Here is a 12645-nt window from a genome sequence, read left to right on the forward strand (position 1 = left end):
TACCTTATGAATATTTATTCTATATTTGAGAGCTTAAAATTCTTATAACAGAAGTCAGCGAGGTCCTACTCATCTGTTAATGGAACATGACATAGCTTGCTTTCCCCAATACTTTTATTTAATCAACTGCATTCATAAGAACACAGGAAACTGCCTTGTTCCACATCAGCCTATTGGTCCATCTATCTCAGAAGGCTCTCTAGGGTTCAGACTGGGGTGTCTCCCAGCCTCTCCTGGAGAAGTCAGGGGCTGAACCTTGGACTTTCTGTTTGCAAAGCAGATGCTCTACCCCTGACCTATGACCATTCCCCAAATATCCAGTGTTTTCCTCCAAGGAACTTAAGGCAATGCACAGGGGTCCTTACCCTCACTGACAGCATCTTCACAGCAACCCTGCAAGGTGGGTTAGACTGGAAGATAGCCAGGTTATCTGAAATGACCAAACAGAGAATTTCCAGCCCTAATCCAAGACTCTGATCCAATCACTACACTGCTCTGGTTCTTTACTCCAAAGTACTATTATTGAGGTTGGCGTTAGGTCTTGGAACTGATGCCATGCCAAAATCAGGATGCTAACATTTCTATGAACCCTTGTGCTGGTACACCAGCTTGCAGCAATGCTTATCTGTGTCTAGACACACACACACACACACACACACACACACACACACACACACACTGATTGTCTTGTACACAGATCTGATCCTGTGTAAACCTACTTGATCTAGCAACATTAATATGCCAGGTTGCAGCTGCTGATTACTTGGGTTTTTAATATACAGTGGAACCTCGGTTGTCGAACGCTTTGGAAGTCGAACATTTCGGCTTCCGAAAACCGACAACCCGAAAGTGAATGCTTCCGTTTTCGAATGTGCCTCGGATGTCAAATGTCTTCTGAGGAATGTTTCTCCATTTTTTCAATGGATTTTGCCGACCACCCATTGCGCCTCAGTTGTTGAACGTTTCGAAAGTCAAACAGTCTTCCAAAACAGATTACTTTTGACAACCGAGGTTCCACTGTGTTGTAACTTTTAACAGTTCCTCTATCTGCATTTAGAGAACTCATAAATCATTTTAGGGGAAGTCTAAGCTAGAAACCTGTTTTTTTTCCCACGCTGGAAACTTCCATTTCCTAGCCACAAGCTGCATGCAAATGGACTTTCTTGAAAGCGTGGAGAAAAATTCCACCCCACCCCCTTTGAGGAAACCATTGCATGAAAAGGCTGAAGTTACTAAGTTCAGCTCTCAAGCAACCTGAAAATCATTTGAAGCTGTATTGTCGAGGTCAAAGCTTGCATTTTGCCCTCTGTGCTCATTTCTCAATGGAAAACAACCAGTTGCAGTCTGTTTACACTTTGGTCCAAGACTACTTGAAACACGTTTGTGAGGATGCTGAATTGGACGCTGCTCCGAGTCGAGTTGCCCAAGTTTTGGCAAGAGTAGCACCTTCGCTTCAGGAAGACGTGGAAGTGAAGATAAAGCCACTTTGGCGCTCCATCAAAATCAGTTCTGTCGAGGAGGCCAGCGGCATTTTCAACCAGGTGATGGCACAGGAATTTGCCGACGGGAACACCAACTGGGGACGGATTTTGACAATATTCGTCTTCGCGGGAATTATCGCAAAGAAGTTGCAACAGCACGGAGTTCCTTTGACAAGAGAAAACGTGGAACCGATTTGCCACTGTGTCACTGAATTTATAAACACCAAAGCTACGTGGATCAGCGAAAATGGAGGCTGGGTAAGTTTGCTGCTTAGTTTTTGGTTACTAGCTCTCATCCTCAGTTGGGCATTGTTTAAAACCCTAAATGACTTGGGTCCCTATAGTACTGGATTAAGCCCCGTGGAGGCCCCTAGGCAGTCAAAATCTCACCCAACCCCTCACATTGAACTAAGAAAGCTGGTTTGTCATTTTCTTTCAGTATCAAATATTAGTTCGCTCTGTTGTTGCGGGGCTCCTAAAAGGTGCCTACTCAGTTTGCTAATCTGGCACTGGGACCCAAATACCTGAAAGACCATCTCCTCCCCCCTCAGACACTGAGGGTTAAAATCAGCATAAGCTCCTGCAGCCAACCAGAAGCCACGGAAGCCCCGTCGGATGTTCTGGTTCCAAGGAACGTTCGCAAACCTGAACACTCACTTCCAGGTTTGCAGTGTTCAGGAGCCAAAATGTCCGATTTCCAGGGCATTTCACAACCAAGGTACGACTGTATTGCTTTCTGAGGTCGCACAACAATAGCCAAGTGCTGGCACTGTAAATGGTGTTTTGTTACAATGCTTCTCTATAATACAGGCAATCCTTGTTGTGCTCCGGACCCCCACATGTGTCAGCCGAGTGTGCATAAGCCCGCTCCATTAGCCCTGCTCCACTCCTTTTCATGACACCATTATGAAGTTTTGGGGCTACTTCTTTTTTTTTTTATAAGATATTTATTAAGATTTTTTTAAAATATTACAATAAAGTGAAAAAAAGGAAAGAACAGATAAATAACAAAAATAGAAAATAAGAATAATTAAAAACACATAAATTTTCCATTGCTTATTTTCCTTTAACTTGTTTCCCGGACCTCCTCATACCTCCCTTTTTTGTATTCCACCACAAATTGTTGGTTCAGCAAATCCTTACCATTATATTATTACCTATTTATAATCCTTTTTTCATATTCTCTTAAAGCATTACAGCTGGAAACCACTTACCGTAATTTCAATCCAACATCATTCTAACATTCATTGATTTTACAATATTTCTGTAGATAGTCTTTAAATTTCTTCCAATCTTCTTCCACCAACTCTTCTCCCTGGTCTCGGATTCTGCCAGTCATTTCTGCCAATCCCATATAGTCCATCACCTTCATTTGCCATTCTTCCAAAGTGGGTAGGTCTTGTGTCTTCCAATACTTTGCAATAAGTATTCTTGCTGCTGTTGTAGCGTACATAAAAAAAGTTCTGTCCTTCTTTGGCACCAATTGGCCGACAATGCCCAGAAGAAAGGCCTCTGGTTTCTTCAGGAAGGTATATTTAAATACCTTTTTCATTTCATTATAGATCATTTCCCAGAAAGCCTTAATTCTTGGGCACGTCCACCAAAGGTGAAAGAATGTACCTTCAGTTTCTTTACATTTCCAACATTTATTATCGGGCAAATGATATATTTTTGCAAGCTTGACTGGGGTCATGTACCACCTGTATATCATTTTCATAATATTCTCTCTTAAGGCATTGCATGCCGTGAATTTCATACCTGTGGTCCACAACTGTTCCCAGTCAGCAAACATAATGTTATGTCCAACATCTTGTGCCCATTTAATCATAGCAGATTTCACCGTTTCATCCTGAGTATTCCATTTCAACAGCAAGTTATACATCTTTGACAAAATCTTAGTTTTGGGTTCTAACAGTTCTGTTTCTAATTTTGATTTTTCCACCTGGAAGCCAATTTTCTTGTCCAAATTATATGCCTCCATTATCTGATAATAATGAAGCCAATCTCGCACTTTGTTTTTTAGTTTCTCAAAGCTCTGCAGTTTTAGTCTATCTCCCTCTTGTTCCAAAATTTCCCAATATTTCGGCCATTTGGCCTCCATATTGAGCTTTTTCTGGGCTTTTGCTTCCATTGGTGACAGCCACCTTGGGGTTTTATTTTCCAATAAATCCTTATATCTTATCCAAACATTGAACAAAGCTTTCCTAACAATATGGTTCTTAAATGCTTTATGTGCTTTAACCTTGTCGTACCACAAATATGCATGCCACCCAAAAACATTGTTAAAACCTTCTAAATCCAAAATGTCTGTGTTCTCAAGAAGCAGCCAGTCTTTCAACCAGCAGAATGCTGCTGATTCATAGTAAAGCTTAAAGTCTGGCAGGGCAAATCCACCCCTTTCCTTTGCATCAGTTAATATCTTAAATTTTATTCTGGGCTTCTTGCCCTGCCAGACAAATCTAGAGATATCTTTCTGCCACTTCTTGAAACAATCCATCTTGTCCACAATTTGCAGTGTTTGAAACAAAAACAGCATTCTAGGCAAAACATTCATCTTTATAGCTGCAATTCGGCCCAACAAGGAAAGCTTCAAGTTTGACCAAATTTCTAGATCCTTTTTCACTTCTGACCAACATTTTTCATAATTATCTTTAAATAAGTTCCCATTTTTTGCTGTCATGTTAATCCCCAAGTATTTCACTTTCTTGACCACAGTCAGACCTGTCTCATTCTGAAACCTCTCTCTTTCAATCGGTGTTAAATTTTTCTCTAAAACCTTAGTTTTTGACTTGTTCAATTTGAATCCTGCCACTTGACCAAATTCTTGAATTAATTCTAAAACCCTTTTCGTACTAGATTCTGGCTCCTGTAACGTCAATACTAAATCATCTGCAAATGCTCTCAATTTGTACTGTTTGGCTCCGACCTGTATACCTTTAACCAACCGGTCCCTTCTAATCATATTCAGCAAAACCTCCAGGACCGATATAAAAAGCAATGGGGAGATTGGGCACCCCTGTCGTGTCCCTTTTTTTATCTGTTTTGGGGCTACTTCTGGGTTCAGTGCATGCGTGCGTGATTGTGCATCATTCGGTTGTTGCTTGAACTTTAAATTGAAGAGACAAGCAATGGAGATAAGCAGGACAGATAAAATAAAGCAAATTTTCACCCAATATATACAATTAGGTAAAGGTAAAGGGACCCCTGACCATTAGGTCCAGTTGTGACCGACTCTGGGGTTGCGGCGCTCATCTCGCTTTATTGGCCAAGGGAGCTGGCGTACAGCTTCTGGGTCATGTGGCCAGCATGACTAAACCGCTTCTGGTGAACCAGAACAGCGCACGGAAATGCCGTTTACCTTCCCGCCGGAGTGGTACCCACAGCACCACCCGCATCCCTTACTATATTCAATTACCATACCACAATTGCTGCTGGCTGGCTTGGCTTGAATCGCCTTAATAAAAAAAGAGATCTGACAAATTCACAGAAGCTAACTTTTTATTCCAGCCATGATAGCTGAATAGAACCTCCAGCTTTGGAGACAGCCTAGCTCTGAATTTCCACACGCTATATGCAAAACAACAGGGGAAGGCTGTTCTCTTCCTGCCGAAGGCAAACCCGCCCAGCAGTATATTTTTCCCACTTGCGAAATGTTTTGCACCAGCAGAATATCCGTGTCCAGGAGAGTCTATAAGCAGGTCGCTGGTAACTTTATTGCACAATTGATTGTGTGTTCCGTTGCACAATGAGTTAGCATGACTATCGCATTGGATTCCTCTACCCTGCAATGTAAAATGTGCCTGTCTACTAGTGCAGGACCCCTTGTGCTAGCAGAGAGAGAATGATTAGTGGCAGTTCTCACTCAGGGCCACCAGTATGTAAATGAAGGATTGAAACTGTCGCTGATTGGTTAGCTAGTTGTGAGTTGTTACTGTTTCAAGTTACATAGTATTATATAAAGCAGTCAGCTAGGTTGCAGTCAGTCTGTTTCCAGGAGTAGTTCTAACTGCTGCAATAAAGAGCTATGAATCCAACAGAGTTGTGGCCTTCGTCCATCTTTTCCACTATTCAACAGTGGGTACAGTGGTACCTTGGGTTACAGATGCTTCAGGTTACAGACGCTTGGACTCTGCTAACCCAGAAATAGTACCTCAGGTTAAGAACTTTGCTTCAGGATGAGAACAGAAATCGTGCTCCGGCAGCACGGCGGCAGCAGGAGGCCCCATTAGCTAAAGTGGTACCTCAGGTTAAGAACAGTTTCAGGTTAAGAACAGACCTCCGGAACGAATTAAGTACTTAACCCGAGGTAGCACTGTCCTGCAATATTCTTGGCTTAAAAAGAAAGATAATCTGAGCACTTTCCTTCAAACCAATTTGCCCTCTTGGTACGGGGAAGCAAACAGCACTTTGTCATAATAAAGTGACCCCTAACGAGAATGTTATTCTTCTCCCCTACTGCAGGACAACTTCCTTGCAAAGTTGGGTGAAGAGAAGAGTCCCTGGCTGGCCTTGCACTACATCAAGACAAAACTCATCTCCGCTTTCTCGTTCTTCAGTCAATATTACTGACAAACTTGGTTCCTCGGTGACCACCAGATATTTATATCACCATGCCTTCCGGGAAGGATTCCTGCTATTAGAAAACCGAGACTGCCTTATTGAGCCAAAGGGAGCACTTCTTCCTTCCCGTTTCCAAACTTATTTATCTGTTATTTATTTATGTTTTTGTATGCCTGTGTTGGAAACATTGCATCTGATACAATTCACGGTAAATCAGAACTGTTATCGCATGATGCACGGACAGCTTCCTTCAGATTACATTAAATCTTCTCAAATAATCAAGTTGAAATGGTCTCTCTCCGTGTGTGTGTATATACCGGAGGAGAGCAGAAATAAATAGTCCATTAAGACTGCTGGTTGAAAGAATAAAGAAAGGTTTCTTACTCCTGGCAAACAAGGCCATTCTGAGAACCAACTTACAAAAAGAGAGTCCAACACTTAATACTGAAGAAGCAGTAAGAAGGAAGTAAAGCTTGAGAGAAGATCTACAGGCAGTTAGTTACTCAAGAAGGGATCAGCGAGGGAAAAAATATGATGTCTTTCTGCCAACTGCCTCCCAGTGGTCCAGGCAGGGCTGCCATATGTCTGGAATTTTCTGGACATAGCCAGAATACAGCAGTCTGAAGCAGTGCTGGGAGGAAATCACTTAACTACCAGTAGATTTTTATGCATTTCCTTAAAAATAGCTCCAAAACTTCATTTTGTCTTTGAGAATCTGCAAGCTTTTGTGTCCGGATTTTCTCTTTAGGAAACATGGCAACCCTACTTATAACAAGCCTTGTTACTTCACTCCCAACGTTCCAAAGGTAAACATGCAACTTACTTCTACTCAGAGTTAGACCCACTGAGATTTGTGAACCTCAGTCATGGCCATCCATTGCCTGAGTACACGCTAGTTGACCACATCCCCCAAATGTTTAAGATGCTTATTCCACTGGCACACCTACGCACAAGGGGAAGATATCAGCAGGCTTAGGGGAACAGAAGTTTGCAGAAGCACAATGTGTGTAGAAGTATGAAAATCTATAGGGGGAAAACCCTTAGTGAGGGGAGTCCCAAAAACAATTCACTGACGGCTGAGCGTGCTCAGGTGGTTACAGAAAACTGGCTTGCTGAAGGGTGGGGAAACATGTAAAACAGAATGGCTGAAACCATGAACTTCAGTGGCTGAAAGTTTTAAGTGGCTGAAAACTTGGAACTTCGTAGGTCCCAGCAAGGCAGATAGGGAAATATCTTCTGGCCCTTCAGATGCTGCCGAACTAAAACTCCCATCATCTCAGGCCACTGGCTATGCTTGCTGGGGCTGATGGGAGCTGTAGTTTGCAGGGCCAAACGTCCTCACCCACAGGGACTCTCTTTCTACGGCTGTTAACCCAGGCAGTGGGGGGCAGCCTCTGTTCTGACCTTGTAACAGAGGGCTAACCCTCCCCTACTCACATGCTTCTTCTATGGGGAGAATCTGGCTCCCCCTAGCCTTGCCATTCGTTAAGGGGAAACAATATATGCACCTGCCTGCAATGTTTTGTAGTGAATTACAATAACATAACAACAATAATAGGGAAGCAGAGGGGCAGCTGGGTTACAGGGAACCTCCGAAAATCTTGCGAAGCAGTTCCTCTTCCTGTGGTGAGGAAAGCCACACCTCCAGCGGGGAAGAGGGGAAAGGACCAGAGGATGCTGCTGGGAGCCTCAGCACCGCTTCTGGAGGGAAAGGACCAGAGGATGCTGCTGGGAGCCTCAGCACCGCTCCTGGCCAAGCCAACCAGGAGGGAAGCACGCCCCTTCCATCGCCCACCCTGCGCAGAGGTGTAAAACGCAAAGAAGGAAGGAAGAGGCTGGGGGTGACTAAGCTATTATGTTGGGGGAGGTCCTGGAAACAACCACTCCCGGATTCTGCTAGCGACTGAGGCAGACGTGAACTTGTGGCTCTGCACTGTAAATAGTTTTGCACCAAAATAAAACCTGTAAAATGCAGGTCGGAGTCCTGACTGGTTACTCACGAGCAACCACCATTGCCATCTGACAGTGCCCCTAAAAACAGGGGGCATCTTATACATGGGGGCGTGTTATACACGAAAAAATACAGTACTTCTTAATTGTATTTCAGTTCAACAATTACAGTAGTACCTCGGGTTACATACACTTCAGGTTACATACGCTTCAGGTTACAGACTCCGCTAACCCAGAAATAGTGCTTCAGGTTAAGAACTTTGCTTCAGGATAAGAACAGAAATCGTGCTCCGGCGGCACGGCAGCAGCAGGAAGCCTCATTAGCTAAAGTGGTGTTTCAGGTTAAGAACAGTTTCAGGTTAAGAACAGACCTCTGGAATGAATTAAGTACTTAACCTGAGGTACCACTGTACTTTGATAAAATACATATTTTGTTCTGAGCAAATGGCTTTAGATACCCATTAGGTCCATAAATTACTATATAGCATATACTCAACACAAAGAAGAGTGACAATTTGTTGTTGACAAAGGACAGCTGAACATATAAAGGGCCCCATTACCGCCAGTAGCTGAGGGCCTCATCAAACCGAAATCCGGCCCTGGGTGAGAAGCATTGTGACATAGCGTAACCTCCTCGAGGCAGTTGCTGTTCCACTTCTGTGTTTTGCAAGCGGACCCCAGCACAACTGGTGCTAAGTAAAATATTAAACTGGAGGAGTTGCAACAGGAGGAAGCGTTTGGAAGCCAAGTTCATCCAGTTCTGCCAATCTAAATTCTGTACTTTTCGGCTTAACCTTTAACCGACAGACTAGACAACAACATAACTCAGCCTTAGGTTGAGATTAAGCAACTCTAATCCTTGTTTCCATGTTATGATGCTATGCTATTGCATTTCCCTCCATTTTGAATTGCCAAATGTTGTTTGAAAAGAGAGGCAAAGGTTTCACACTGGAAATTTTCTAAGACAGAATACTTGTTGATATCTCTATTTCTCATTTTTCCAGCCACATTTCTCCAGCAGTTTACAACTTTGAGGAGTGGGATCCTCATTAAAAAAAGGCCCAGCATTTCAGAGTCCCCCCCCCTCAAAAAAACATACTATTTTTGTACACATTTTCTGTTTGCAGAACTGCGCCACAAGATTCAGAGAAGCGTGAATTTTGAAGGACAGTTGTGTCTTGTTTTGTGTATTGGGTCAAAAAGTGTGACTTAGGTAGTTTCTAATTAAAATGCAAATTCCTCCCCCACCAATTTTTTAGACCACCATTTCAGTATGTATTCACTTGGCTAGGTCTTCAACAGGAAAATACTTGAACAACTTGAGTCAGGACTGTATGTTTGTGTGTTCATAAGGTACAATCTCTTTTCAAGTTACAATCATACCACATTTTTGGAAATTTGTATGATCAAGTACACTGGGGTACAAGCCTTCAGTTTGCATGAGGGAAATTCCTTCAACTTTAAGAAACAAATAACTGTGGGCAGCGTAATGTGTAATTAACATTTTAAGACCCTGTGGATTCAAAATAGAACGCAAGACTTTGTTTCCAGCTTTTAAACAAGAAATATACAGCTAAAGCATATATAAACTTTAACTTTCATCTATAAGACCTGGGCTTAAATACAGAAAGTCTAGCTAATCAGTAAAATGGTCCATTGAGACCACAAGCAAGGTTCTCCTGGATTAAAATCAAAGAAATAGTGTTATCTTTTACCAAACTGATGTATTGTTCAAACTAGGCCTGCACAACTTATTATTTATATCCACCAGGTCTTCAAGAAGGTTTACATTTTAAAAAACAATTTCAGCTGCTCTGTTTTTGCTTTCCAAATACCTTAATCCCTAACCACGAAACATAGTTCTGCTGTAGCCAATTCCTCTTCCACCATTTTGTAACTTAGGCTGTGTAAACAACACTAAACACTCTACATTTAAATCACACATGCCCCCCAACTGAAAAAATCATGGAAACTGTAGTTTAAGAAGGGTGCTCTGTGAAGGGTAAACCACAGTTCCCAAGATCCTTTGGGTCGGTGTGGAGAAACGTGCCTTAAATGTATGGTACATTCACAGCCTTATTCAAGAAAACTCAAACCATAATTCCCTCAGAGAATGCTCCCAATGGTCATACTCCATTTATCCGGGTGAGCCAGGTTTTTCCCCGTCAAGGACCGCATTCTTTTTGGTGCAGCTCTTTCATGATGAGCTGGACCATAGACTTCTGCTGCAAAGCTCCACCCCAGGGCCGCAATTACATCGCAACTTGAATTATTTAAACAGGATTATAAAAAATTCGCTACCCTAATAAAGGAGAGGAAGTGAGAGTTGGACCATAAAGAAGGCTGATCGCCGAAGAATTGATGCTTTTGAATTACTGTATGGTGCTGGAGGAGACTCTTGAGAGTCCCATGGGCTGCAAGAAGATCAAACCTATCCATTCTGAAGGAAATCAGCCCTGAGTGCTCACTGGAAGGACAGATCGTGAAGCTGAGGCTCCAATACTTTGGCCACCACCTCATGAGAAGAGAAGACTCCCTGGAAAAGACCCTGATGTTGGGAAAGATGGAGGGCAAAAGGAGAAGGGGACGACAGAGGAGAAGATGGTTGGATAGTGTTCTCGAAGCTACCAGCATGAATTTGACCAAACTGCGGGAGGCAGTGGAAGACAGGAGGGCCTGGCGTGCTCTGGTCCATGGGGTCACGAAGAGTCGGACACAACTAAACGACTAAACAACAACAATAAAGAAGAAACACCAGGGCAACTTTTGCATTTGGCAACCCAGTCGGTCGACGCTTATGTTAAGAGACATCTATGCTTATGATATAATAATTATTTTATTACGTAGAAAACATATATTAGACCCTTCATTCTACTGTGTCCTTTTATTTTTTAAAGTTAAGTAAAGTTGTGCTCTTAATCCAGTTCAGACTGAAAATTTAAGTTGCTAGTTTTGCAGAGCAGCGTGTGCTAACTGAGAGATAACAGTGCTGCCAAGATGCATAAATTCATACAGCTGAGAAATATCTGGGCAGCTGTTCAGCAGGCAACATTACTTTTAGTTAAGTGTGCGAATGTTTCTCGCTTATAGAACCTGAAGCAAACAAGGAAGGCTGGGGCAGTGGATGTGAAGTTCAAGCCAGTCACATCTGCTGGGACTTCGCTACTTCCTTGGACCTATGTAACAGATGCTCCCATGCATGTGCAGAGGGCAATATTGAGATAAACCTGTATTTTGGCAATGGTTTTCTGCTTGTGCAACTTTATGGTGTTCTGGGTTGTGTGAGATGGGAGTTCATCTCCCAAGCGTACATAAAGGCAGTTCTGTCTCAATGCCAACTCCGAGGATATACAGGGAAACCCCAAGACAGAATGTATCTGTAGGCACCTCCTTCTCTCATGTCTTACTCCTGCACCCCATCCCTAATTTTGATTGTTACAAGGATCTTTAGCTCAGATACTTTGTGTCTGTATTGGAGATAAGTTTGCCTAGGTAGGGTAATTCCTTCACTCAAATTTCTCTTTTCCTTTTTTTGGGGTTACTCTGCATAAGGTAAACGATGCCCTAGATGTGTAAAATTTTTGTTTAGGAATGCAAGCTTTGGAACTTTCATTTTTGGTCTGGTTGTTTATCGTTAAATCCTTGTATGTTTCCAAGCACAATTCAAAGTGTTATTGCTGACCTTTAAAGCCCTAAACAACCTCGGCCCAGTATCCCTGAAGGAGCGTCTCCACCCCCATTGTTCTGCCCGGACACTGAGGTCCTCCTCCGAGAGCCTTCTGGCGGTTCCCTCCCTGCGAGAAGTGAGGTTACAGGGAACCAGGCAGATGGCCTTCTTGGTGGTGGTGCCCACCCTGTGGAACGCCCTCCAATCAGATGTCAAGGAAATAAACAACTATCTGACTTTTAGAAGACATCTGAAGGCAGCCCTGTTTAGGGAAGTTTTTAATGTCTGATGTTTTATTGTGTTTTTAATATTCTGTTGGGAGCTGTCCAGAGCGGCTGAGGAAACCCAGCCAGATGTGTGGGGTATAAATAATAAAATTCTTATTCTTATTTCATTCCTTTGCAAAGAAAGTACCAGGGCTGTGTGCCTCAGGTCTGATCACCTTAGCATACACAGCAAGGCTGTTGTTTTAAAGTTTGCAATCCAGTTCACACTGGGTTGTAATACAGTTCCCACTGACCCTACAATCTGCTTTAGAAAGGAATCAGGCATCATGGCTGGCTGTAGTGCATTAAAATATGGAACAGCCTTGTTGCCAGAAAGAGTTAGGGTGCAAATCCAAGAGGTTTTCTTTCTCTGGAGCAAATGTCATTCTCCTGAGAAAGCTGCATTTCTCTCAGGGGCCGAAACTGAATGAATGCCATTATGTTTCAGCAAGTCCCTGCTGTCTGGGAGACAGAACTGTAGGAGTCACATTTCTATCCTGAAGTTTTCTGCGCCAGCAAAATCCACGTTTAGAACAGGACATAAATACCGCCTGTGTCAGCAGCACCACTTCACCTTGCCAAAATGTGGAAATTTTTCGGGGAAGGATGTTCATTTCCCCATCGAAGCTGTGCTGTCGCAGGAAACTGTCACAAGAGTTCATTTTGTGCAGGGCTCCTTTGTGGCTGCCAGTTCCTTTCCCCAAACTGTTATCTCACACCA

The 12645-nt window shown here is 42.9% G+C and overlaps 1 protein-coding gene across 1 annotated transcript; it reads left to right on the forward strand.

Annotated features, from left to right (window-relative positions):
* Positions 1–1209: 1209 nt before the first annotated feature.
* On the forward strand, positions 1210–6323 carry BCL2A1 (BCL2 related protein A1). Its single transcript, XM_053364934.1, has 2 exons — positions 1210–1739; positions 5943–6323. The coding sequence occupies exons 1-2, from the start codon at positions 1215–1217 to the stop codon at positions 6048–6050; spliced, it is 633 nt and encodes a 210-aa protein (XP_053220909.1). The 5' UTR covers positions 1210–1214; the 3' UTR covers positions 6051–6323.
* The last annotated feature ends 6322 nt before the right edge of the window (positions 6324–12645 follow it).

The sequence above is a fragment of the Podarcis raffonei genome, chromosome 14, assembly GCF_027172205.1.
Source record: "Podarcis raffonei isolate rPodRaf1 chromosome 14, rPodRaf1.pri, whole genome shotgun sequence".
Classification (NCBI taxonomy): domain Eukaryota; kingdom Metazoa; phylum Chordata; class Lepidosauria; order Squamata; family Lacertidae; genus Podarcis; species Podarcis raffonei.

What these genes read in the sequence shown, in the direction of transcription:
- BCL2A1 (XM_053364934.1), top strand. Translation starts at nt 1,215, where the DNA reads ATGAAAAGGCTGAAGTTACTAAGTTCAGCTCTCAAGCAACCTGAAAAT. An exon ending in TCAGCGAAAATGGAGGCTGG is followed by an intron (nt 1,740 to 5,942) that starts GTAAGTTTGCTG and finishes CCCCTACTGCAG; the next exon opens with GACAACTTCCTTGCAAAGTT.